This window comes from Mesoplodon mirus (genome assembly GCF_964341445.2).
Source record: "Mesoplodon mirus genome assembly, chromosome: 8".
Taxonomy (NCBI): Eukaryota; Metazoa; Chordata; class Mammalia; order Artiodactyla; family Ziphiidae; genus Mesoplodon; species Mesoplodon mirus.
The window spans coordinates 96,301,577-96,329,123 of NC_138984.1; the positions used below are offsets into that span (position 1 = coordinate 96,301,577).

Sequence of the window (27,547 nt, forward strand, 5' to 3'; positions counted from 1 at the left end):
TATATTATTTGTTCACATTTTCTATTGTTCCCAAAACACTGAAGGAAATGGGTCTGAAACATGGAATAATTAACACCTAGAAAACTACTGTAAATCGGCAAAGCAGTCAGGTGCTCCACCTTATTACTGTCTAAAAATCAGTAATATTACTGATTCCTTATTACTGTCTAAAAATCAGAAATGTGGTGTCATCCCTGCATATTAGCAACTTCTGATCTAGCTTGGACACTGATGTTAATACACTGAGCATAAAGTGGGACTAAATAAAAATGATTACACTCCAAAAGGTATATGATTTTAAATAGGTAACAGATATTTTATGCTATTTCTCTATAAAGAATAGATCACAACCTAGAAATTAGAATTCAGACCCAGCAATAGGGTACTAACCATCCCCAGTAGGTCCACAAACAAACAAAATTAGGACCGCTTTTCTTTTACTAGGCATCTCACTGCTTTCTACATCTTCATGTGAAGAGAATATGCCTGCCAAAAATACTCTCAGAATTCCTCTGCTAACAGACACTTGTAAAAATAAAACTTTGAAAAGACATAAAGAGAAGAAACAGCATGTTCTAAATGCTATGAAGAACCCAACATGATTTTCATTGGTCTTGGGCCCTGGCAGCCATTCGACTTGCACTTTACTGTCTCAGCTCCTGGATGCACAGACCAGTTATCAATTCTAGGGCTGATGAAGAACTATTTGTATGATTTCATTTGTAGCTTTTTAGTGCTACTTCTAATGAGAAGTCACCCCAAAAATAACTTTTCCACTTTTGAATTCTGAAAGAGGTTCAAAAGGTTGTTGGTTCTAAAAAACACTAAAGGCTTAACATGTAAGAAGAGTTTCAATTTATTTTTTAATTCATTTTTCTACCTACTTTCAGAAAGAATTTGAAGCAACAAACAGAAAATGAAAAGATGCACATACAATAGAATTTGATAAAATAAAATATCAAATCAAGTGGGAGGAGATAATTACAACAAAAACCCAGACTTAAACACTAAACACTTCATGGCAGTGAAATTCAGATAAGAAGTATTTTCACTGATGCAATTTTTTTAGGAGAAACAGATTTTTCATGTATCAAAGTCTAAGATTGATTCATCCCCTGGGAATATAGAAAGTTCACTAAGCAATATGAGTATGCAATAAGATGGAAGTGTCTTCAGCAATTGTTTTACTGAAGTTACATAAAGGTACTTCATCTGAAATGTGCTGTAAATTGATGAATCTTTTTATATAAAGAGATTATGATTACTAGACATAAAACTCTGTGGTAATACAGAAAAAGAAGTTTTTAAAGGTCTAAAGAATGTGTGTATCTGAGGGCTCTCATATCGTGTTGATTCATATCTTGGATTTTAAAGATCTATGCAATTTTATTTTCTAAGTACTGAGGAACAAACTCAGTGTTGTTGATGGAAAACACATTAATACATGTTTTGTAACAGTGTTTCCTTCCTGGAAAATTACACTATAAAGCCTAAAGTGTTTCTCTTGAGTAAAGGGAGAACCATCTCTTCTTGGTACAAGTCTGAGCTGCAAGAACATCTGCAAGCAGAACCACAAAATATGTCTGAGATGCATCATTTATATATGCTCAGGGCTGAATAGTCTCATTGATCCCAAAGTAACATGTGAAATGCACGAAAGAGATCATATATACTCCCGCCTCGGCCATAAGGGGAACTCTGCCTTTGTTCCTTGCTTCACAGATCTGACATGAAAATTATATCTAAAATTTCCATGATAGACTTTTAAAACATAGATTTAATAACCTAACTATGTGAAATGATTTGGGAATCAGCACTGTAGGAGACACATTCTTAGAGACAGTTTCTTAATAGCATGTAAGATTCCTCCCAGCCTTCCCAACAGCATACTAGCCATGGAATTTCAATATTCATCATCTCCTCTAAAAACCTCTCAACTAATTTTTTACACCTGATGGATGGCTTTTACTATCTGAAATTTAGGGAGATCATGTTGATGAAAAATTGATATTAATTCAGTCTCAAAAATTAAATTTAAAAAATCTTGCTCTTATCTTTCTCAATTCACTTAGTACCAGATTAGTCTGAAATCTGTCTTTTCCATTATAATTTCCCAAGATGTTGTTATCTCTTTTTTGGCACCCATGATCGGCCTGTGCCATGGTTACTTAGACATATACTAGATGATCTGCCTTGTGAGGGTAGGTAAGGTTTGTTTTTTGTTATCTTGTCTGGCCTCCCCAGTGCCATATCCCAGATTATGGACATGTCTAGTCAACCAGAGAATGTCAGGTGAATTGAATTAAAGCTGTGGGTTCAACTCCAGAAGAAAGTAGCATGTATATAGAAATTTGAATGGTGTCAATATGTCAGATGTTCCTAAAATAAATTCTGGGCTGATCTCTCTTAAAGACTAAAATTTTAAATGAATTATTTATAAGAAGCAAAGATACTTCACAAAATTTCTGTTAAACTTGTAAACTAGCACATATGAAACATTCTAGCACAGATTTGCTTACCATGTGGATTGAGAAACAGTGTGCAAAGCCCTTAGGAAGCGGGGTGCACACAAGTACATACTGAGAAGGAAAGGTCTGGTACATGGGTCTCTGACCAGAAAGGGCAGGCCTAGAAAGATGTCTCAGTGTGAAAAGCTGGATAGCCCAGGAAGAGCCCAAGAGGACAAGGGAGCTGCGAAAGGAGGCTGACAAAGAAAATGAAGTGAGACATGGGATATGGGCCAAAGATGCCAAAGCCAAGCTTAAACCACTTCCCAGCTTGCCCAAAAGCACAACTAGCTATTAGAAAGCCCATTACTAAAGAACAGCCTAAAACTTTCTCTGAGGAATTACATCTAGTCATTTGGATCTTTTAAGATACCCTCCACCTCCCTTTTCCCTCATCACAATCATATCCTGATTAAAGCAAAGTCAGCTGTCAACATGCCAGTTGACCAATCAATCCCACCCCACATCTAGCCTTAACCTGTTTTCAGTCAGGGACACATTTCAACACTTACTTGAAATAATTGCCTGGGTGAAAGTATGTCCTCTTTGGTAGCTGTGTTTTCTCTTCTAGGTCATCAGGATCATGAAGCAATCATTTGAATTTACCAAATTTTATTCTAATTATCTGGACAAAGAGGCCCACCTTCCACAAAGGATCTGCTCTTTATATGAAAAATAACAGAAGCACAGTCGAATTGCAATTCCCCTGCGAGTGGCACCTTAGCATATAATTTATCAGGAGGAGACAAGGATTTGGCATAAACCAATGAAAGATCACCTGCCACAAATCGCAACAGCTCCACAATGGAGTAATACACTAAAGTTGATGGCTAAGTGGATCTGATTTTATCCAACATAACCTTGCCCTCCTGAACTTCTGAAGGTGCCCTCCTCAAGTGATGCTTCAGTGAGGTTGAGTTTGGAATTATCTGTGCATCTCTCATACCTCTTTGAAGTCACACATGCACTTGAGAGAAAATAGAAGTGAATTATGTAGGGACTGGAAGAACTTTTCCAGTTCCTGCCATAAGAAATATGGCAGGCGAATACACATTTGGAGGGGAGTCATTTTGGATTTTTGGTTAAATTTACAAATGCATATTTAAGTAGACACATTATATGAAATCCATAATATAGATTTTAAAATATTTATCTTCAAAAGGTTTTAAAACAGATTTAGCCTAACATTTTGTTTTAAACATTGCAAGAGTATATTATTTGCTACCAATAATATTGTTGTAATGCTTAATCAATACATAAAATGGAAACATTTTATATAATTATACTCCTTGAGGCCCACTCTTATTCATTATTTAACAAACACGGAATGTCAGGAATTCCACCCATAAACATTTATCATCCTGTTAATTCAAGATCAACAACCAGTGGCTGCAAATTGATTTTAACATTTAGTATTGTTAACATGTAGTATCTTTGCTATATTTAAGATATTATCTGGTGGGAAACACAAATTTGTTATATAATTAACTTTTTTTTAATTGTCTGTTTTAAGAGGCAGAAATTGTTTGTGTTCATTTTCTAGCTACTTTAAAATTCTTTATTTCCAATTCTGGATTCTAAAGCACATAACAGGTAACTAAAGAATCAAGAGTTATAGAGTCAATGAAGAAATTGCTGCTCTCTTAGAAAAAGAGTGTCTCTCCCCTCAAAATAAAACCTTAGCCCAATCCATTATACTAGATCTACATTCTGCCTGGCCCAAGATTCCACCCCAGTGTAAAATATCTCCTATTGCCCTACTGTTTCTTTAACTGCTATACAGATACTCCTGAACTAGCTGTAAGATGTACACACTCTAGTATAATAGCCATCAAGTCCAAATTTGTCTCCCCATATAGTACTTCAAAAAAGTGTAGCATTCACAGCACTGAAATACTACTTCTGAGCGAAATCAGTTGAAAGAACCAAGCACAACATTTCCCATTTACAGGGCTATGGAACCACTAGAAACAGGGAGGGATTGCATAATGTTTCAGAAGTTTTTCCAGTGCTATGTCATTCATGTGCATAAAAAGCTAATGCAATGCATTTCTAAAATACACTTTGAAGAGTTAATAAAAGCTTGGGCATAGGGTTTCAGAAAATAGAAAATAAAAGGACTCCTTCAGTATGCATGAAGTTAAACTTTAGGCACACTCTTTATTGCTTTGCTGTAGCTTAGTGCCAGAATTCCCAAGTTAAGTATGAAAGAGAGAACTTACTTTTCCTGATAGCCCTAGAGCCACCTAGGATGTAGCATGACTTACCTAAAGATGGGTCTTTGGAGATGTTTCCTCCTGATTGTGACATGGTCATCCATTTAAAGGTGAAAGTTTAACTTGTTCCTGGAAACCACTCCAGAAATCCAGGGAGAGAATGTGGAAGCTTATCCTGATCTATTGTGCTGCAAGGAGCCCAGAAGGAAAAAGTAGTTTTCTCTTTCTCTTTTTGGGTGCTCGAGAAAACTTCCCTGCTCTCTGCCAGCTGAGCAGTGTGTCCATAGAGGCCACATAAGACAGGCACGTTGGGGCACTCCCCCACAGAGCAGGGTGTGCAAAAACACCGAGTCACGTTGACATGGACAAGAGAGGTACACAGGACCCTCAGAAACAGAACAAAACAAACAGAAACCTTCCTACCCCCGTGGCACCCAGGTAGGAGCTCCCTAGGTTATTGCAGCCATGAGAGCACTCCTTCCACATGCTGGTCAAGCTCGGAAAAGCTAAGTCCCTCCCTGTCTTTAAAACAGCCCGTTCTGAGGCTCAACTTTTTTCTTCAAAATAAAAGTTGTACAGCTGGTTCAGCAGTCCCATGTGAGTACCCTCTGAAAGTTTGTTCTGTTAAAATAAGAACTGTATACAAATTAATGAAGAAAGATGGACTCAGGCTGCATGGCTGGCTTTGATTCAAGAGATTATAATTATTTTACAATCTTGCTTTTATTCTCGCTGGATGAAGTGTGGAGACGACTCAAAATTTTTGGCACTCATAACCTAATAACCTACACTTGGCTGAAGTCGAAGATGCCATTTCAACTGATAGAAACCCCTGTGAAGCTAGCCGGAGCTACAAAAGTTAGAAAAACAAAAATTTCTTAATTCCATCAGTGACATTGTACCCAGACATCTGTACCCAAGTGTAGCTTTCCAACTAAGAGGGGACACTGCAAAAACGATATGGAAACACACATGCACATACAAACACAATTTTTTAAGTCCCCCAAAACTCCCTGGGAACCTAAGGTTTTTATATTATACAATCAAATTTTAATTTATGAAAATAAAAAGAAAAGTAGATATAAGAAGTTGTGAACAGCTGAAAATAAATGACATTAAAAATTGTTTTACTTGGAAGACTTAGACTCACACTGCAGGGACTTTTGTTCAAGTTACAGATAAGGCGAATCCCTATATTTTAATATAACTTATTTTGGAGACATTCCTGTATCTAAATCACTAAAAAAATTTCTACTCAATCGACAGTGTCATGAAATTCCAGGCCAGAGGTATGTTATGTAATAAAATAAACCATCTCAAAGCATGATTAAAATGTTTTTAAAATATACATGTAATAAAAGGTGAAAAAACTGAGAAACACACATGCTTTAGTTGAATAATCCATAAGGATCAAATGTCACAGAGGGGGATATGATCATTATGGTGACAATCTGTAGCTCTGAGCACCCTCTAAATATGTCCACAGGAGTAAGAACACCTTTTTTTTTCCTCCCAGAGGAGAGAGAAAGAAGAAGAGAATTAAAAATAAATCATTGATCATATTGGGCAGTTCTAATCCACACTAGGAAATGGAATCAGTCTGAGAATGCATTGAACTGAAAATAAATAAGTGGGTTCTAGTCCTAGTTCTATTATTAACTTTCGTTTTGTCTACTTTGATTTTAGAAAACTGAGATGATTTCTTCATTAACATGATGGAAGGAACTCAACAGGAATACTAATAAACATTTAACCAAGGTACAGTTCAAGTGACAAGCAAGTATACAATCTTACTTGAGGCTCAAAGGCTTGATTATCAACTGCAGAGTCTGAACGTTGTTAAACTAATTACAGAAAATCCATAAAATAACATCATTGCTTGCATTAGGTTTATATTCTTTTTGCTCTGAAGTTAAGGTAGAAAACTTAGATTCCCACTTATATCATGCATTATATTTATTTTTAAATCCAATCTTAGAACTTAAGGAGCCATAAGACGATAACTGTAAGTTAGTCACTTGGCACAAAGAAAAATATTTATTTCTTAAATGTTTTCATTAACTTTTTCTCTAACAGCATTTAAACTTAATATTTGAGAGAAAAGTTTGCTTTGTTAACTTATTCAAATTTAATGTAGTATTCAATAAGATGAAAAAACCTCACTATTGTTGCTTAAATTGCAAAAATATAGTCTTTAAATTAACAACTGTACTGTGAAAAATACTAAAATTTATCATAAAAATAAACAGGCTAAATCTCCTATTAAAATATACTAAAGATAATTTATTTTGAATAGTTTTTTTCTGGGGGTGGGGATCAGAAATGATTTTTGTATTTTTCCTATTATGGTGAACTCTTTTTCAGTATGACTTAGCCTAACCTTTCACTCCCACCCCCTACACACACGTACAGGCACCAAGAACAAATTCTCCCAGGCAAAGCTATTGGCGGGAGCTGTGAAGCATAAGAGCTCAGAGAGGGACAACAGTGTGAAAAGACGGTCATCAGCCCCTGACCCAGATGACAAGAATCAAGAAGCCCCATCCTGCGTGTCTCTTGGAATCACATCCCTGAGCGGCCCCTCCATCCACTGCTCCTCCGCTGCCGTCTGTATCTGCATCCTCCCAGGCTTGGGCGCCTACTGCGGGGGCAGCGGCTCTTAGTCCAGCTCAGACAGCGAAGGCACCATCAACACCACCGGCAAGATCTCGCCTCCTCCATTTTCCGAACCTTCCTCGAGGCCCCCTAGCTCCTCTGTTCCCACAGCCCTGAGCTCCCCCCCAAGAGGAGACCAGACAGTTCATTCTGCCTACAGGCATTACTTCCCACAGAAAACTCCTTTGCCTGTTCACACCGTGAGCCTCACCTAAAAATGTGCCAGAACTCAAACCAAACCAAACAACAACAAAAACTCAGCACTGTTAGAGACAGCACTTGATCCTTTTTTTTTTTTTATTTAAAAACTTTCCTGCTACAAGGTCCCCAACTGATTATGAAGCTAGCTGATAGGTGGTAGAGCTGGGATTTGAACCCAGATGGCTCATTCCTGAGCCCTCGCTTTTACCCCTACTGAGTAGGTTGTCACCTTGGTGGACACTCTGCCTCTGAGGTTGCTTAGGCCTTTCCTGGGCTATCATTCACATGCTAAAGAGAAACAGAAGAAACTAGCCCCTCTAATGAGTGTCTATTCTTCTACTAACCCTCTACCCTACTTAAACATCATTGCATGGCCCATTGTGTTCCCCATACTCTTAAGAGCCTGCCCAAGAAAGGGCCTATTGATATCAAGGTGAAATAATCAATGAATATGTTCTACTAAGATCCGAATGGAGGCTCTGTTCCATTATAAAGAGCCCTGGACTAATGTCAAGGAACATATATTTAAATCCCAACTATAGCAGTGATTGTATCTTCAATTCTTTGCACATCTGTTTCCTTACCAGTCAAACTAAGATGTCAGGCTGGATGACCTCTAAGATCTTTTCCAGCCCCATATTTTTGTGACTCTATGACTGACTGCCTATTAAGACGTCAAGTTATTTAAAGTTAGTGTCCAAGCAGGAATAAACTCTGTAATCATTTTTAGCTCTTCTTAACCACAGCAAGGTCATGCATACCACCAGAATACTTTTCATCTCCATTGTTGTGGAATTAAAGATATATAACACACTACTATTGAATGTGAAAATAAATTGTCCCATCTTTATTTTTCTAATTAGGTGTTTTCTTTTTTCTAATTATGTGTTTTCTGTTTTCTTTTTTCTATAGCTTCAACTGGGAACTACTCTCACTAGAATGTAAGCTCCAGGAGGACAAGGGTTAGTGTCTGTTGTATTCCCTGTGCATGATAAATAAGACACACTCAATGGTTATTTATTGAATGAATTAACACAAAGCGCTAATTAATGCTACCTCATCATATTCTTGTATATTCTTTTTCTAAAGTCTTAGTCATATCTGGTAAATATTCAGTTTTATGTATTTCCTCCAACCCACAGTTTTTCTTCAAGGAGGTATCTGAGTTTATAGACAGGTGGGCTTCTATGACCTTGTAGTGGCAGGAAAAAGGTAGCCTCAGACCCAAACCAGCAGGTTCCTGCTCTCCTTTGTGTTCTCTGGAATCTGCAACATGTCCCTTATCTGTCTGGTCACTTGGCTCCCTGCTGACATCTACTGCTGAAATCCCTGGCTGGTTTGTTCAGTTGGCTCAGTTTGGGAACTATGATCATCTCCTTCTAATTGAGCCCAATTTCAGCCTTTACTGGAGCTGCAAGACTCTCTAAGTCTCAGTCACATCTGTAGGGAAGCAAAGTTCGCCATGCCAAAATGTGTCTCTTTGGCATGAGGATTATTTTAGGCTGATTATTTTTAAGAAACAGATAACTTAGGAAGTCTTTCTTTTCAACCTCCTTAACTGCCTAAAAGAATTTAGATAAAGGGCCTGATCCAGGAAGAGCATTATCACTATAGATATCTATGAAGAATATGGGTTAGTTGTAGTAGGGGGAACTCCTGGACCTGGAGACCAAAGTCCATTCTGTGTCCTATTGTCTCTGCATAGCATAGCAAACATTTATATGCCAAACATTTATTTTTCCATCTCCATGTGAATTACCTTCCTCCCCTTTGAAGTCCCAAACTCTACTCCTTCTCCTCCTCTCAGATGGCATATAAGCCATCTTATATAATTGCCTAACTTCTCCTTGGGTCTCATTTTTCTTATGTGGTCCCATTATCTATGTAATTAAATTTGATTTTAACCTGTTAATCTGTCTCATGTCAATTTAATTCTTAGACCAGCCAGAAGAACCTAAAAAGCATAAAGGGAAATTTTTTCCTTCCCCTATACATCCTTCATCTGGATCTTTGCCAAGGCTGTTAACGCTTGACTTCTTTGTGGGATCCCCTGACACCTTGCTGTGGGCATGGCAGGAGCATGGCAGATACACTGGCCCATCTCAGCTGACTTCTGAATTCCCCACTGGTCAAGCAGAACTTTCTGAGCCCTCAATCCCACACAAGCACTGAGGAAGTCTTGGGATTGACCATACCATACCATACCACCATTTTTATTCTGCTGTAGTCTACTAACTAAGTCACTGGAAAACTGTGCTGTAAGTAAGCTTTCACTTTCAACGAAAAATGCTCCCCACCCTGGGATTTCAGCTCAGAGGTAAGAGGTCAAAATACTTTGTCTGACCATTTGCATAAATTGCCTTCTATCAGGGTTCCCATTTCTATCCTTTACCAGGGCAGAAGAGGTATGCTTTCCCCATCTCATATGGCAGAAAATTCCTTACTTTATCTCTTGAGTGTCTTTTGTCCATGGTTTATAATAAACTCAGTGTTCAAGTCTATGAGCCTGGATCACAGGAATTTAGGAAACCCTTTTTGGTGTGAACAAAGCCTGGCTTTCAGCACTATTGTCTATTGAGGGCTCAAAATTTCCATTTAGGTATTCACAGCTGGGCTTCTTATTTGTCTTTCACTTTGATAACATTAACCCCACTCTCCACACTGCATGAAGAAGATGGATGCCTGGCTGACTGCAAAAAGGAAAGATCATATTCATCAAAATAGAAGAGAGAAAAGCACATTGTTCCCATTATGTTATGAAGCTCTTTTATTCATTCATTTCTGTGGGTACATAGTGAGTAGCTATACCACAATAGTAACCTTCTGCCCTACTGGCCCTCATCTACCTATACTTCCATCTCAAAACCCTGACCCTTTGGCTCATTCCACATGAGCCACACTGGCATTTTGTTCCATCGACACTGGCACTCTTTCCTGTCTCTTCTCCATGTACCACTCCCTCTGCCTAAAATGATCTTCCTCCTGCCCACTGCTCATATGTAACTGCCATTTCCCCTCCTCACAGAGGTGACTACTCTGACAAGCCCCTTTGAATTTTGTGTACCTTCAGCACTCTGTTTCCCTCATAGCAATATCATAATTTGTGCAATTATTTGTATACACATCCATCTGTTCAGTGAATGAATACATCCATTCTGCAGGATGCAATAAACTAAGGGAAAGATCAGAACATCTAACTGTTCCTGACTACCTTAAAAATAAATCTAGTCAAGTTATCCCAAAAATGTGTTTTCCCTCATGTGTTGTCTGTAATAACCTAAAAATAGACTCTCACTGATCTCTTGCAATGCTTCAAAACATTTTCTAATAATTACGTATGTGTTTAATCTTAAAATATTTGTCATTACGCTTCTTCAAATCAGGAACTCTACTTATCTGAGAAGAAATACAATGGGGATATTAAAATTGACAAGGCATCTAAAAATCACTTTGGAAATGGTTCTCAATTTGACTAAAAATGCTTCCTGCCTTGGGGCAAAAAGCACATTCTACCTAGTTAATGGATTTAAACTAGATTTTCTTGTTTGTGTGTCAGACTTAAAGTTTATTGTCTATTTATTCAATAAAAATTACATCAGAATTATTTTCTAAAATTAATTAATAAGGAAGACCACGTTTATAGCTTCAAGTGGCAAGGAAAATCTGTCCCCCAAATTGGCTAACTCTTCAGCCAGGTATGAGAGCTGAGCCTTTCCACTTCACAAAGTAGGAGAAATTCCTCTTTGTCACTGAAGTGTAGAAACAGGTCAGTTAGAATTTGATTGGTTCCACTTAGCACTCCCACAAGTTCTGACAGCCTTTAGTGCTGGCAGTCAAACAACTTCCTTTGAATGAGTGTGACATTCTGTGAAAACTTCAACAACAAAGAGAATCATTTAAAAACTATTCTCATAACCAAACGCCAACCCACCCCTCAACGTGTATCAAGCAACATTAAATCTACTATAAAAGGAAGTGGCTTTTGCATAGTAAGTAGTTAAATAAACATAAAAAAAAGAGACCTCCTTAATGTAAAATCCCCTTTGAGTCAGAGGACTAAGAAAGAGATGGTTGGACAGGGCCTTGAAGGATAAATAGATATTCAGCAAACAGGCTAAGAGGAAAGGCAAGCAGTGTTATATCAGCCCTAAGCACCAGGCAACAACACATGATTTGGAGGGTACATTGTTACTGAAGCATCACGGAGGCTGCACCATCACATAAGAAGAGGGGTTGCAATTAAGAAAATAATCAATGTGATATCACAGTTTAAAAGCATTTGAGTCAAAGGATTCCATTACTCTCAAAACATGCCAAAAATGTTCTCATCTGCAATTCTTCAGTCAGTGAAAGTTGTCCAAAGGTAGTTGCACACTGAGACTGGTTCCGTTTCTCTGCAGATCTGAAATTCATCACTAAATCATTAACTTAGCTTCCGTACTGAGTCATCATTACCAGCTTTCCTCCATATTTTAAGCTTGGTTTCAACATGACTTTAAATCCAATCGGCAGGTTTTTTTAAATCTGTCTTAAGCTTCCAGTAATGCCTATGAATAAATGTGTGGAGCTACCACCAAGAAATGTATTGAATCAATGTCAGTAAATGGAAAATTCCTAAATGCTAGCCTATTGACTCTCAAAGCTTTTAGAATTAGACAGCAATAGAGATAATCGTGACTCACATTGACTTTGAATGGAAGCAGCCACTCGGTTTGCCAAGCTTTTAATAGTACATGTGGTAGGTTCTATATAAATAACTCAAATGTAAAGAAATAGTTCGCTTACCCCTATACCTTTTTAAAATAAAAATGTTATTAACAGAGAGAATAACTACAGACCACATATATTTGTACCCTTATATCCATTCACTTCTCAAAAAACTCAGTCCACTTTAGCTTTTCTCTCTACTTCTGCTGACTTTCCCCTATTCCATATGCACTGAAATGATCTATCCTTGTAAATCTCATCTCTGGAAGTATGATCTTATTTTTCATATCAATGCATCATTCCTATCAATTGTTCCATGACATATTATAGTTACCATAATTTATTTGTACATTCTTTTAATTAAACTCTAAATTTAAATCCATAGCAGATTTAAGCTGGTCACTGAACATTTTCCCAAGCCCAGCACCAAACACATTTTCTACTGCATCATCTAACACAAGGCCCAATACCTGACAAAATACTGGAAACCAAGTCTATCTTAGAAATTCTGCATCTTTTTTAAACATTATAAACTTTTATCCTGCTCTATAGTCCTAGAAAATGACAGTCTTCCCTCATCTTTTCTCCACCTGGCCCAATGGAAAATATGGGAGCAAGGGAGTTGATATGTGTTTATCAGTCATTTACTCTATGTTAGACAGAATACCTTATATGCACTATTTCAGTTAATTCTACATAACACACCTAGAAAGTAGATTTTCTTACTTTCAAGGAACACTGAAGGAAACTAGAATTGAGAAAAATTATATAAGCTGCCAAAGGCTGTATGTCTTGTATGTTATAGTAATAGGATTTGAATCTAGTTCTATCTGATGCTGATATTTTTATTCTTACTAACATTGCCTCCCCATAATCACACTAGAATATGTTTTAATAGCAGACTTCCCTCTGCTATTAATTGTTTCAGATGAATTTCAGATCTGCAAGAAAAAGGCATCTTGGTTTACTATCACATCTTGGAAAATATAATACTCTGATCATCTGAAATAGGTACAACCCTAGCAAGAATTCAGGCTTGATTTCAGAGACACATTAGTTTGATTTGGGTCATTCTTGCAATGTAAGCGTTACACATGCATGGGTAAGTGAACCAAAAAAAGCAGAAGATTAAATATGGAGGTCTTAAATTTTAAGTTTTACTATTTGTTTGCTGTATAATCTTTACTGAATAAGAGTAGATAAATAAAACTTTTGGTCAAAATATCACTGACAAACTCTAGGAAAAAAACAAGTCAGATTAAATATATAAATGAAGTTGTGGTTCTATCCTCAATATACAGAATGGCTCTGCAATGCTGAGGTGTATGTCTGTGATGCAATCCCCTTTTTAAAATCATGCTCACCAGCAACCCAAATAATTAAAAAATTAACTCATTAATTAGAATTCCCTACCGTCTTTCAAAAATCACATTATTAGATAGATACTTAACCTTCACCAAAAAAGCTGGATGGGTCCCATTTATAGACTTGTAAAGTTCAGAGTTACCTATGTGGTTACCTACCCACTATATTCCACTACAAGGATAATATTGACAACTGTTGCATTCACTAAGCACATACTATGAGCCAGGCACTTCTGAATACTCTACAAACCCTATTACATTGAAATCTCCTGACAACAACCTGGCACAGGAGTTAGAATCCCTATTTTAGAGATAGTTAATATTGCACAACTGGGACTGGCCAAGCAAAGATTTGAGCCCAGGACTGCTTTCCTCCATTGCCTGTGCATTTAACCACTAGTGCCTCCAATGATTAGGGCCATCTAATATGATTCACTTTGATTCCCTTTCTCTGTTTCTCACAGCCATTTTGCATTTTTATCTTCTCCCTCTTCTTTTGCTCCTGTTTCATTAACAATTCCCTTTTCCAATGATGAGCTCCAAGTATCATTATTAATTGGTTCTAACCTTCTTAAAATTGTGGAGATTGTGAACTCACTTTCCTCAGTTGTTCAACAAACACAGAACATTGCTGTTGTTTTAAATGTATACATTGTTTCAGTATAGGAGCTCATGGATGTCCATTTTTGGCCTTGAGATAGTGAGTTATTTGTTATAAATAGAATCATAGATTCCTGGAATCTGAAGGAAACTTCACTGTCACGTTTTTCACCTTCCCAACCTTTCCAGAATTCCTCTTGCTTTTCATCTCAGAAAGGGCTTACTCACAAGTGCCCCTGAGCTGGAAGGAGTAAATCTGCTGTTTCCTTGATCTCCATCCCCAAGAATCTCTCATAATATGAGAATTTCATTTGTTGCATGCTACTTGTATTTCAAGATAGGGACTTTTTTTATACTAACTTCTTCACCTGGTATACAGTCAAAGAAACAACAATCTCTTCCAACTATGAAGAGAAAACTGGCTGTGTTGGGAGTATGGAAAAGGAGTATATAGTCTCCAATGTAGCACAAGCACATTGTTTATGGACATTGAAAAGTAAATTTTGGTTTTAGGTAAATTTTTGCCTTTTATACACTACCCTTAGAAATAACATGGCTTAATTCCACTGGCCAGTGTGACAAAAGATGTACCGGGGTTAGGACAACAATGATTATTAAAACACAGGCTCTTGCGCGTCCGGAGCCTGTGCTCTGCAACGGGAGAGGCCACAACAGTGAGAGGACCACGTACCGCAAAAACAAACAAACAAACAAACAAACAAAAACACAGACTCTTTCCTCCGGGAGCTCAAGTTTAAAAGGAAAAAAATAATCCACTTTTAAAAGTAATTTCAATCCAGTTCAATACATGAATTCATAAAATAAATAAAAAGGACAAAAGAAACTCAGAAGGCAGAGAAATAAAGACTCATGGAGGAATTTATTATGTTTCAGCAAGGTTTAGCCAGTAAGTAGAAGTTCAGCAGGGGAGAATTGTTTACTAGGAAGATGAAATGGAGAAAGTCCAGGCAAAGGAAGGTGAAAAACAACATAGAAGCACGAAATACCATAGTTTTAAGGAACTGGCAGGTATCTTCCTATGACTGAGGGTAAAAGTGTGTGGGAGAGTGGCAGGAAGTAAAGCTGGAAAATCAGACAGATGACAAATCATATCTGCCAAATGGGGAGCTTAGACTATATTCAACAAGCAATGGGTAGTCACTGGTGGGCTACAGTCAGGAAAATGGCACCTTCGGCTTTACAGTTTTGGAAAACTTCACTGATAAACACGTGGAAGACATTTTTGAGAAGAACAAGTCTGGGTGTAGGGATATCAGTAAAAAGTCTGTTAGAGTAATTAATCTTGGTGAGAGATGATACTGACCTGAAGTAAGGCAAAGGCATTAATTGGAAAAGAAAGCCTATTCGAGATACTAACAGGTATCTGTTAGGTCTTAGTGAATAATTTGGTATATTGAATGAGAAAGAAAAGGATTTTAAGACAATACTTTCATTTCTGGTTTATTATCTGGGTGGATGGCACCACCACCAACTGGGAAGTATCAGATAGTAAGAAGAATAATAATGAAATAAAAAGAAAAATAGTGAAATAAAAAGAAAAAAAGTATGATCAAAAGTTCATTGATGGGGCTGGGGGTGGTGGTGGTGGGATGAATTAGGAGATTGGGATTGACATATATGCACTAATATGTATAAAATAGATAACTAATAAGAACATGTTGTATAAAAAAATTTTTTAATTAAAAAGTTAAAATTTTTAATTAAAAATTAATTAATTTTTAATTAAAAATTAAAAAGGTCACTGATGGGGCATAGTGAGTTTGCAATACCAAAGGATGGCGCAAAAGGAGATGTTTCATGGGCAATTAGATGTCTAAATTACAAGGAGAGAGGAAAGAAATCAGTTATAGAGATAAAATGTGTGTGTGGAAGGTGGAGGTATTGCAACATAAATATAAAACTATGAATGTGGATGGTATAGCTCAGAGAGAACATGTAGGTTAGAGGAGTGAAGACCCAAGAACAAAATCCTGGCAAGTGAAAGGACAGAGAGGGAAGCGTTATCAGTGAAGATGTCAGAGAGACCGGAGAGTTGGAGGGAAAGTTTTTCCTACAACAAAATTGGAGGGAATGTCAAGTAAGAGAAAGGTGTCACTTGTGCCAAATGTGCACAGCAATTAAAAAGAGAACAAATTAAAACTTTAAAAAGTAAAAAGAGAACAGAAATGCTTCTTTTAAAGTTATCAATATGGAAGCCACTGATGGTCTTAATGAAAGCAATTTCTGTGCTGGAACAATCACATGTTCAGTAAGACAAAAGTTCTGAAACCAGTAAACCATGGAGGTTAGGTAATTTTTCTGATTAGGTACACCAAACTCACTTCAATTAATGCTGTCTATGGAAATAACTAGAAAAGGAAGATATGGGCTAACTGTACAAAATTTGGGGGTCACAGAAAGAAGAAATATGACCATCTTTCTACCTGACAACACTTCAAGGAATTGTTTTGGGGTCTTTTTCCTTCCCTATTTTAATGCCTTGATTTAAAATTTCCAAGGAATGTCTTCTTTGGGGAAGACATGTGTGGGAACTCAATAGAGATATGAATCCAAGAAAAGATCGAGACAAATTTGCTCTATGTCTTCTTCAGCTTGGCGTTCACTTGGATAACCTTTTTTTGTGGTTATCTTAAAGAGTGACATTCTGCTGGCCCTAGGCATATTATTTAAGTAGTCAGAGTCTGTCTCATGTCTCTTCAACTTTCTCTCAGGGTTCACTTCTAGGATCCCAGCACTTACATTTTGATTTCTCGATGTTCACCTCTTGAACTACATCAATCATCTAGAGTCAACATTCTGTGTATTTTCTTCTCATACTGATTTCTGTAAAAACTTAACTATTTTGTGTTTCATTGCTTAAAATGACACTGTGAGCCAGATGACCTGACAAAGAAATAAAATCTGCTAATGTATTAGCAGATGATAAATACTTGCAATTAAATTCCAGGACATGATTATCAAGAAATCTAAAGTTAAGTAATTATGGTAGGTTGGTTAAATGCTATTTAGTTATAGGTGCCTTTTAAATTTTACCACATAGTCAGCTATCTATTCTTCCTAATTATACGCAGGCATTATATATTCCCATTCAATTCTAATAAATGCCTATGTTTCTTTATTCATGAAAAAGAAAAATAAATTCTTGACATATTTTCTGTATCATTTAAAAAATAATTCAGATAAAAATAGGGTTCTTTGGGGAAATTAATTAACAGTATCTAAAATTTAAGGCATATTCTCAGTATGATATGGTTTGATTTTTCCAAATTACCCAAATTACCTATTATCCCAATACTATTTCTTAAAAATATTGTTTATTTTTTCCTTTAATTTAAAATGTCACTTTTATCAAATATTCAATTTTCATGTTTATTTGGCCCAGTCTATCTCCTGTTCTGTTGATTTTTGTGTTCCAATATCATACTGGTTTAGTTAATGTAGCTTTTAGTATGCTTAAACACTGGGTAATACCAGCCCTCCTTCAGTTTTATCCCCTTCCCACAAATTTTTTTTTACTACACATGCATGTTATTCTTTTACAAAAATGTATTCTTCTATATCAATTTTTTCATCTTTTATCAAAAATAAAAAGTTCTATTGACTTGAGCAAAGGATTATTAAGGATATCAAGAGCCAGTTTTCTCATGATTGGAAAAGGGAACTCCACCTATGAGAAAGGGGAAGACTAAAATATATCCTGTGGTGTTGCATAGAATTTGGAGGTACTGGCATGAACTATAGATAATGAATATAATATATATGTCTAGCTATGTCCATTGAGAAGGCTGAGAAGCAATGAGACACCATTAGCAATTAGCACACCAAGCACCCAAATTTTGTTTTCTATATACCACTCACTACTAAAATAAATCAGAATTCCTTACAAAATAGGCTGAATCTAGGGCTGGGGAGGGAAAGTATAAGATAAACTTAAAAGGAAACATTCAAAGAATAAAGGGGACATATCAAAGAAATACAGGAAAGAGATTAAAGAGGCTACATTGATCAAATATGGGACAATTTGAGCACCAAATTAAATAATGATTGTAATATATTGTTACCCATTGAATAAAGTAAGAATTTTACATATATACATACATATATATATATATATATATATATATATAGAGAGAGAGAGAGAGAGAGAGAGAGAGAGACAGACAGACAGACACACACAGAGAGAGAGAGAGAGAGAGAGAGAGAGAGAGAGGGAGAATGAATGATAAATGGAGCAAAATATAAACAATTGTTTCTGGAGTTCCTTGCACTATTCCTGCAATTTTTCTTTAACTTTAAAATCATATTAAAATAAAACTTTTTTTAAAGATTGTTACAACTTTAGTTTTTAACTTTGTATTGAAATCTTAGACATTGAAAAATCAATGTACAATTGACTTCATTGTAATTTATACTTCAGCATTATCTTTAAATTTTGTATCTTACAATAAATTTTACAATAAAATTTGCCAGATCAAAACATGATATCATTTTTCAGAAGCAAGGTTAACTTTAGGAGAATAACACCTGTGTATTATTTATATTCACAATTATTTTTTAAAGACAAAATGATCAGTAATAAATGAGTAGTCTACAACCCTGCCTGAGTTGTAAGCCCAACCAAAATGTTCTCCCTTCACAGAAATTTCCCTTAGCTCTTCAAGGAGAAATAATTTTCCAACTCTTACCTTACATTCCATTGTTTCTCTAACTTTCCTGGGATATATAAAAGCTTCTGTCTTAGATAATAATTATTTACATGCATACTATCTCTGACAATGGACTAAATAAAACTCTTTAAAGGTAGAATTCCCATTTGCTTAAAATCTTTCAATGACTCCCAGACACCCTCAAGATGTTTAAACCCTTTAATATCATATTATATAAAATGATATATTGCATGATATTATATGTTTCATATATAACATATTATATATTCTAGCTACATGTCTCAAAATCTCCCCACCCACTACACACTACATAGACATACATTCTGGGCTTCAACCATATTGAATTACTTTCAGTTCACATAGATCATTATGTTCTCTCTCTAGAAATTTACAGTTTCTAAGTTCTTCTGCCTAGAACATACTTCCTTCACTTCTTCTCCCAGCCATTTCCCGCTTACTGTTCAACCCTCAGTGTGTATATCCCTTGCTTCTGGAAGCCTTCCCTGAGAACCAACTCTGATATAGATGTCCCTTCTCTGCCTGTTGAGCATCCTTACTTCCACTTCTAAGAAATATATAGCAAATTGCAATATCTTTTTTACTACTTTTGGTCCATCATTAACTTTCCTGTCTTATTTGATGTTGAGGAAATAACATCTTTTTATTCCATACATCTCTTTAACACTGCCTTGCATAAAATAGGTTGGCAATGACTAAATGCATGTCTATACCATACTTTTGCAAAATGCTATCTGCATATTTTGAGTTTGGAGAGAAATCAACCTATCTATTTCCTTGTTCTGTCCACTGACAGGCCTGCAAGCAGTGACAGTTCAGTAGAAATAGGCATACCTAGCACCTAGAGCTTGGCTTCTATATACCACCCTCTACTAAAACAAACTTATCTATCTACCTATCTATCTATCATCTATTCACACATACACGCATGCATATGTAATTATATAATTATAATTTTCCTAGATATTGGCTTCAGTACTTAATTTAGTACTCTTATCTCCTCTACAAGAACAAGGAAAAAAGAGTGGAAAAGATAGCTAACCCTTTGGGGTTTAGTATGCTAAAACAGTCCTGTAATACACAAGTTAAACTTGGCATACTTTGGACCTGGTACAAAAAATTGTTTTGACTGGCTGTGGAAAATGGAATTTTAGACTATGTTAGGCCATATTATAATTGTGTTTGGAAATGTATAATGTGATGTGTGAGCATTCAGTGCAACTAAATGAGCTTATGTATGCTGAAAAGTGAATGATTGTATTTTTCTCAGCACTTAAGGCTAATGCAGACAAAAAGCAATGGAGTTCCACTTCTTAAGACCATTTACTGAAGATATAGAAATATAAATATTGGCAAAAGACAGTGAGGAAATATAAAGGAACTTCCTTCTAAATATAAATATTAAGACCTCAATAGAGTTGATAGAATGGCCTAAAGTCAGCTTTTTATTGGTATAAAAACAACAGTAAAACAAATTACTTAGAGTAAGTAGTTTATACCTTGAGTTATCTCCACAAAATAAACATTCCATTTTCCATCTGACATAGAATCAAATGACACTGTTTTGCTTCTAAACAAGATTATTTTTTCTAGGGTCCATGAATGTTGGTGATTCTGTTCAGGAGAGTTGAAACCTATAAATATTGTTTTAGGGAGCTGATCTGGGAGTTTAAAGGAAAATATCTTACGCCAATAAAAATCAAATTAACTTCAATATGAAAGCTATACAAACAGGAAGGTCTATAGCACAAGAATATATTTCAACCATTCAGGCAATGTTAAGGGACAAAATATTGTATAACTTTTAATACCATTACTTACATCAGTTTCTACTTAAGGCAATAACAATTTAAACATTTCCTGTTTCATTCCTGCCCAGTATTGTTGTTTTTTCCATTATTGCAGCTCAAAAATACTTGGGCTGTTTTAAAGATTAGTGTGTTGGCATAAAATCACTCATGCCTCTTAAGAGTATTTTCTTTAACTGTCAATCATGACTTAGTATTTTTAAATGTTTGATATGGTCAAAGGTCTTTACCATCAAAACAAAATTTCATCAAACCTTATTAGGCAATTACTTATGATAGAAATGACAGCATGCTGGGACCTGAACATTCAATATTTACCACTATTTAAAATGGCTAATATGCAAGATAAAAGTACAAGTATGTTTTTCAATTCATTTCAATTTAAATGGTAGTCATGGCATCATGTTTATATCATCTCGGCTTTTATTATTATATTAATATTTTAAATTTAATAGTTAGAATAAATTAAATAAAAGTAAAATGGTTAGCAATGGTTTCTCAGGAATATTTTATGGTATCTTAAGATGCTTACTAGATGAAAAACTCGTACAGGTACCAAACCTCCTGCCCGGAAGAGATGGTGGACCACTCCGCTCTGTTAGTACAGCATACCAGTGACATGAATACTCTCACAAGGTTCAGTTAACATAAGACAAAGGTAAATTTATCTTAGCCACTAATCACATAAAGGCAGGCTGTTCACTACAAATAAAATCAGGTCAGAGGGTGGAAAGAAATATTATTGACACTAAATATTTGTTAAATTAAGTACAGTCTCCTGTTTTGGTCAGGAGTTGTTACGACAATATACCTCATCTGAGACCAATAATTCTCTGAAAGGTCAGATTTAAGAACTGACAACCAGTGTCCATTTACTGTGAAGCAAAGAGTAATTATTCAGATGGATAAATTGCTTTGTACATAGAAATGGAAGGAGAAGGATATAAGTAACAAATTCATTGGTTTTGTTGTTTGCTTATTAACTGACCTACATCACACATGTGACATGTTAAATTCAAATGATTAAATACTTGCATAAATACTCTTATGCACATTTAAATGATAACTTCTTTGATATAAAGAGCATCAAATCTCCGAAAAGACCTACTTTGCTTAAAATCCCAGCCCCTTCTCTAACAAGGTGTATGATCTTTGGAAAGTTATTTTTTAAATTTAAGTTTCAATTTCCTCATCTGCAAAGAAGGAATAATAGTTGTGACCACCTCATAGGAGTTTTGTGTTTTTAAAATGAGATAATATATATACAGGGTAAATGCACATAATGTTTTCTTTTTCATCTTAATCTGTACATAAAAGTCTAGAATTACAACTTGATTAGGTTCAGAAGGACAACCATGGGAAAAATGTTTACCTTGAAGAGTTTTTCTTTATATCACAGTTCCTAAATGCTGAATGAACCATAATTTTCATATGTGTGTGTATGTGTATGTGTGTGTCCCTATGAAGATGGTATATAAGCCCTCAACTCAATGCTTTTTTGAGTTTTAGCTTTTTTCCTGTTATGCCCTCCTGAAAGTAATATTAAAAATTAGGGCTTCCCTGGTGGCGCAATGGTTGGGAGTCCGCCGGCCAGTGCGGGGGACATGGGTTCGTGCCCCGGTGTGTGTGTGGGGGTCCCACGTGCTGCGGAGCGGCTGGGCCCGTGAGCCATGGCCGCTGGGCCTGCGCATCCGGAGCCTGTGCCCCGCAACGGGAGAGGCCACGGCAGTGGGAGGCCCACGTACGGGGAAAAAAAAAAAATTAATAAATTTACATACCTTTTCCCCTGTTAATCTACCTGTTGTTAGTTTATTTTATATAACCAGCTATCAAAACTAGGAAGGTAGAAGGAAAGTCTTTCCACCCCTATGATACATATACATGCATATTCTGTTCATATTTTACATACCATGCTTTATTACAAGGTACCTCCCCCTCATAAATTTTAGCAGTTCTCAATTACCAAATATTACTAGATAATGTTGCACTTAGTTTTGATGTTCTAATATCTCTTGTCATCTATGGTGTGAAAGAGAGATGGGCATCTAAAGAGACCACATCAGAATCAGCTGGGGTCTTTTTTAGACAGATGTACCCTGACCCCCTCCCCAACTTCTTACCATTACAACCAAATTCCAATACCTTTCACCAACCCTCCCTACCATCAGTTCAGTTCATAACGATCCCTTTGCTGATGGGAGTATATATCAGGAAAAGGAGATACATGCTGGAGATCACCACCAAAGAGTCCTTACACTTCCCAGTAAGGATCATAACTTATGCAGTCTTGGATACTAAAGGAGCCACTCTATGAGGCACCCAAGCCTACCCTGTGAGTTCCAGCTCAAAGGCTATCTGTTCAATGATGTTTCCTCTGGTAGCCCCTACTCTCTCTGAAAAACCACAAACCTGACCTATTCTTTCTTATGACATGACTCACTTTCTACTATGTATTGTAATTCCTTATGGCCATGACATCTTCTGTCCTAGGCTTCTGTGCATTGTAGATAACTTAATGAATGGATGGATGAATGAATGAATGAATGAATATTAACTATTACCCTTTGAACTCTGTCTAAACTGTTTAAACAAATTTGTGCTTCATAGCTCTGTCCATATTCTGTTAGAAGGATGTTTGCTGATGAGCATTGACACTGAACAACTTTTTTACATTATGGGGCTAGAACACAAGCTTTTCTTGGAGCCCTGGCTTTACCTCCTTGGAAGCCCTTATTCCATGTCCCTGAATGTCACTGCTGTTTTCACAGATCCCAGGCACTCCATATGACCAGAAGCTGCATTTTAGCATTTTAGCACTACATTATGAAGTCAGTGACTCTTCTAATTATGCAAGTCTTTGGCTTTCCTAACATTTCAAGCTCCTGACACTCATGCTTGGCACATAGGGCATGCTCAATAACTTTTGATTTTCTTCCTTCCTCTCTTATTTTAAACCATTTGAACCATGTTGGAGCATATGTTTCAAATAAAAAATTTTAAACAATGTGATTTGCTCAATCTTATCACTTAGATTGTTTTTACTTTTCATATTAAAAGCAGCCTTTAAAGACATGGAATTTAGAGTTACCTTCGAATTACTCTTTTCAACTTATGAGTTTTTCTTATTGAAGTCTGATTTATAAGTACCCTGAAAATCCATGACCATAAAGCATATGTGACTTTTTAAGACCTAGGAAAAATTATAGAGCATTCTGCTTTGAAAAATGTAAAGAATCTCAGATATTTAGAACTAGAAGAAAAAACTTCAAAGGCATTCCAAAACAGCTCTCTGTTCTTTCCACATTACATCCAAAAAAACTATCACCCACTGCTAATGACTGTGCATGCCAACCAGTTTTCATCTATCAACAAATGTATTCACTTACAGTTCCTTTCAGCAGAGTTTGAAGTTAGTTTAATTTAGTGTGGCTTAATGGCTGAAGTCTAAATGATTTTTTTTAATTTAAAGGTTGTGTGTACTACAGAGGTTGTCATAATCTATTCCAATTCCATTCAATGGCAGATGCAAACATGTATTATGGTTCCAGTGTGGAGAAGTACTATAGAGAACATCTAGTTCAGACCCTGTATTTTTGCCTGGGGAAACTGAGGCCACAAGACACACTAAAGCAATTTCCTTTTCCTCTAGTCCACAAATTTGAAGTTAATTCCTCTTTGTATTTTTGAATATAATTTTAAATTTAAAATAAATAACTATTGGAGATTGATAGAATTATACTAACTACAGGAACACACACACACACATACACACACACACAGACCCGGAATCCTTCAAGATCTTAGGATACTAGTCTTGTTAGTTCTTGTAACAAGCCTGTAAATAAAAGGTATCACAAAGTGACAACATACCCAAATATGGGAGTGTCCCTGCCAAATATACAGACTGACCCATGAAACATTAAAAAAAAAGCAAATGAAAAGATCATCAACTTAGATTTACAAAGAACAAAAACAAGTGAACCAATGAAAAATTCATCCAATGCCATTAATAGTGAAAAGAATAGAAGAAAAAAAAAAACCTTCTTCCCTCATTACCTCTACCCTACTCCTTCAGCAAAGAAGGAGTGTATTTGAGGTTTAAATATTGCCAACAGCAATTCAAGTTGAAAGGAGAAAGTGTATCTGTCTGATTTTTATTTCATTCAGGTTTGTTTTCCACAGTCACTGAGAGGCACACAAGTCTCACTCTTTGGCATTTTCATCTTTACTTCTATTGCTGAGCATAATCATAAAGTGCAAATATTCATAAAATCGGATGCGAAAAAGACCTGGGTTTGAATGCTGGCTTCACCACCTACTAGTTATTTGATCTTGGATAATTTTCTCATCTCTATGCCTCAGTTTTCACATTTGTAAAATAGACTTGAGAATAATAAACCCTTTATAGGATTGTAGGATGTGGTCACAATAGATTTTTACACCTTTGTAATGTGTGTAGCATTTAAATTTTAAAAAATGTTTAGACTTCACCCATTTTACCACGCTAAATTAAACCAACTTAGATAATCCATTTAAAACCTTTATAATACTGATTACCACATAAAACATGTAAGCTAAAATTATTATTACCTCATAGGGTTGTTGTCAAGATTAAATAAGATAATGCAAATATATACATTTCTGAGCACAGTGCCTGGCACACAGTTAGCGCTCAGTAAATATTGGCTTTTTCATTATCATCACCATTGCTATCATTGGCATTATCTTTAATTATTCCTGCTGCCAACTGCCTTCTCTTTCGTTTCCCCATCAAAGGAAATAAATGCATCCTCAAGCAGATATCATGTCTTCAAAAGACTGGCACTCGTAAAAATTTAGTAATTAGAGAGAATGATGGAATGGATGAAAGAAAAATAGAAGAAATGGGATGTAAAGTGCCAAACTGAGCCAGAAAGTTTCCATTCGGAGAAACAAGCTATAAAATATTCCATTAGTAGAATTCAGGACTGACCAATTTATGACTACCGCAGTTTATGTGCCTCTGTTAGCCTAGGGGCCAAAAACTAAGTATTTACCCATGAAAGCGAATTTATTGGCTCATGGAAGGAAACAATATACCAATGACATCAAGCTAGCTCTCAAAGATATTTTTTTTTTTTTTTTTTTTTTTTTTTTTGCTGTACGCGGGCCTCTCACTGCTGTGGCCTCTCCCGTTGCGGAGCACAGGCTCCGGACACACAGGCTCCGCGGCCATGGCTCGCGGGCCCAGCCGCTCCGCGGCATGTGGGATCTTCCGGGATCGGGGCACGAACCCGTGTCCCCTGCATCGGCAGGCGGACTCTCAACCACTGCGCCACCAGGGAAGCCCTCAAAGATATTTTTTTAATAAAATAAACAGTACTACGGAAATGAAAATCCCCTGCAGTCTGATTAAATCAAGAACTGTTAAGATCAAATCAGGCTCATTCCTTTTAATGCTATTGTTTTGTTTTTCAAATTTCCAAGGAGTCATGCTTTGGAAATTATAATTTATTCATCAGAGATGTTACATTAATGTTACAGTGTGTGAACTGCTAGCTTTTCACTATGTGTAAAAAAGATGCAAAGCACACACAAAAAAGAATTGCTTACATTTGTAAAAAGTTATGTATCTTTACAAAGGGGGAAGAATATACAACTGGCACTGTTTGGTGTATCAGTTTCTGAAAATAATAGAGAATGTCAAAGTACATGAGTCACCATATGCAAGTGCTTCCTCTGACAAATTTAATTTACAAATAATGTATGCCTGTATTCTGTAACTGCCATTGAACTTAATAGAGGCTGGGTTCCTAATTATATTTCAATGACCAATACTATAGAAATATGTATTTGAAAGATATTTTTCTCCTTGTAAAAACATTTTAAATATATAGTAATATATTAGCATATATATAGAAATGTGAAAATGCATAAACACACACTCTCCCCAAATGTATTCCTGTTGGCAACTGGCACCATCAGAAAACACTGTATCTTATTTAATTGTTTAAGTACCTGAAGCTGGATTATTTAAGCCTTTTTAAAATGTTTAACCACTTTTTATAAAAGTCACACTGCAGTGTGTTAAATACTCCTCACCTTATATAAGGAATCATCAATCAGTGGGAATTCTGCTCCTCTTTCAACCCAGGGTCAGAGACTTGAGGTCACATGTCAGTGTGACCATGCACAGTGCACAACTTATCCTCTGGCTGCTTGAACTCTTGATGGTATAAGGAACATGGAAAGAGAAAACCTGAGGAGGCTCAGAATTGTGCAGTGCTGCTGTCTCCACTGCCAGCTCAGAGCTGCCTTTCTTTTTAACTTCATGAAGAACATTCACTCTCTCCTGCCCTCTTTACTGCTTTGTCTCCCTGACTACTTCTGCTCTGTACTGCTTGTTTCAAGCATCTCTCCTTTCTCTCAGTCAGGGCCAACTGTGAGCTAGAAATTCTCTTGAGCACTGGTTATACAGCAGTAAACAGGACAGACGCATTCTGCCCTTATGAAGATTAAATTCCTGCCTCTTGCGTATGTCTTGAAGCCTTTTTCCCCCCATGATTCTCCTGTTTAACTTATGGCAACTTTGATTCTAAAAATGTAATCACTTCTATATGAGTTTATTTATGACTTGTGTTGAGCAAAGAAAAATTTAGGCTATGTTATGTTCGAGCCAAAATTCCATATATTTCTCTATTGATAAAGGAAACACTCATCTATAAGGCACCAATATTATCAAATGAACACAATATAAGATATTGAGATATTCACTTAAAAATAAAAAACAGTAGCTACAGCAAA

The 27,547-nt window shown here is 36.2% G+C and overlaps 1 protein-coding gene across 7 annotated transcripts in view; it reads right to left on the reverse strand.

Moving 5' to 3' along the window:
• The window catches only part of PDE1A (phosphodiesterase 1A), a 351,645-nt gene that overhangs the window by 264,428 nt on the left and 59,670 nt on the right, over nt 1-27,547 (reverse strand). The window contains exon 1 of one of the 7 annotated variants that reach the window (XM_082631381.1): nt 4,775-5,201. The exons of the other annotated variants lie outside the window; for them this stretch is intronic. Within the exon in view, the coding sequence (XP_082487507.1) occupies nt 4,775-4,827 (53 nt within the window). The 5' untranslated portion in view covers nt 4,828-5,201. Of the gene's footprint in view, nt 1-4,774; nt 5,202-27,547 lie in introns of those variants that run through there. 7 annotated transcript variants of the gene reach the window in all.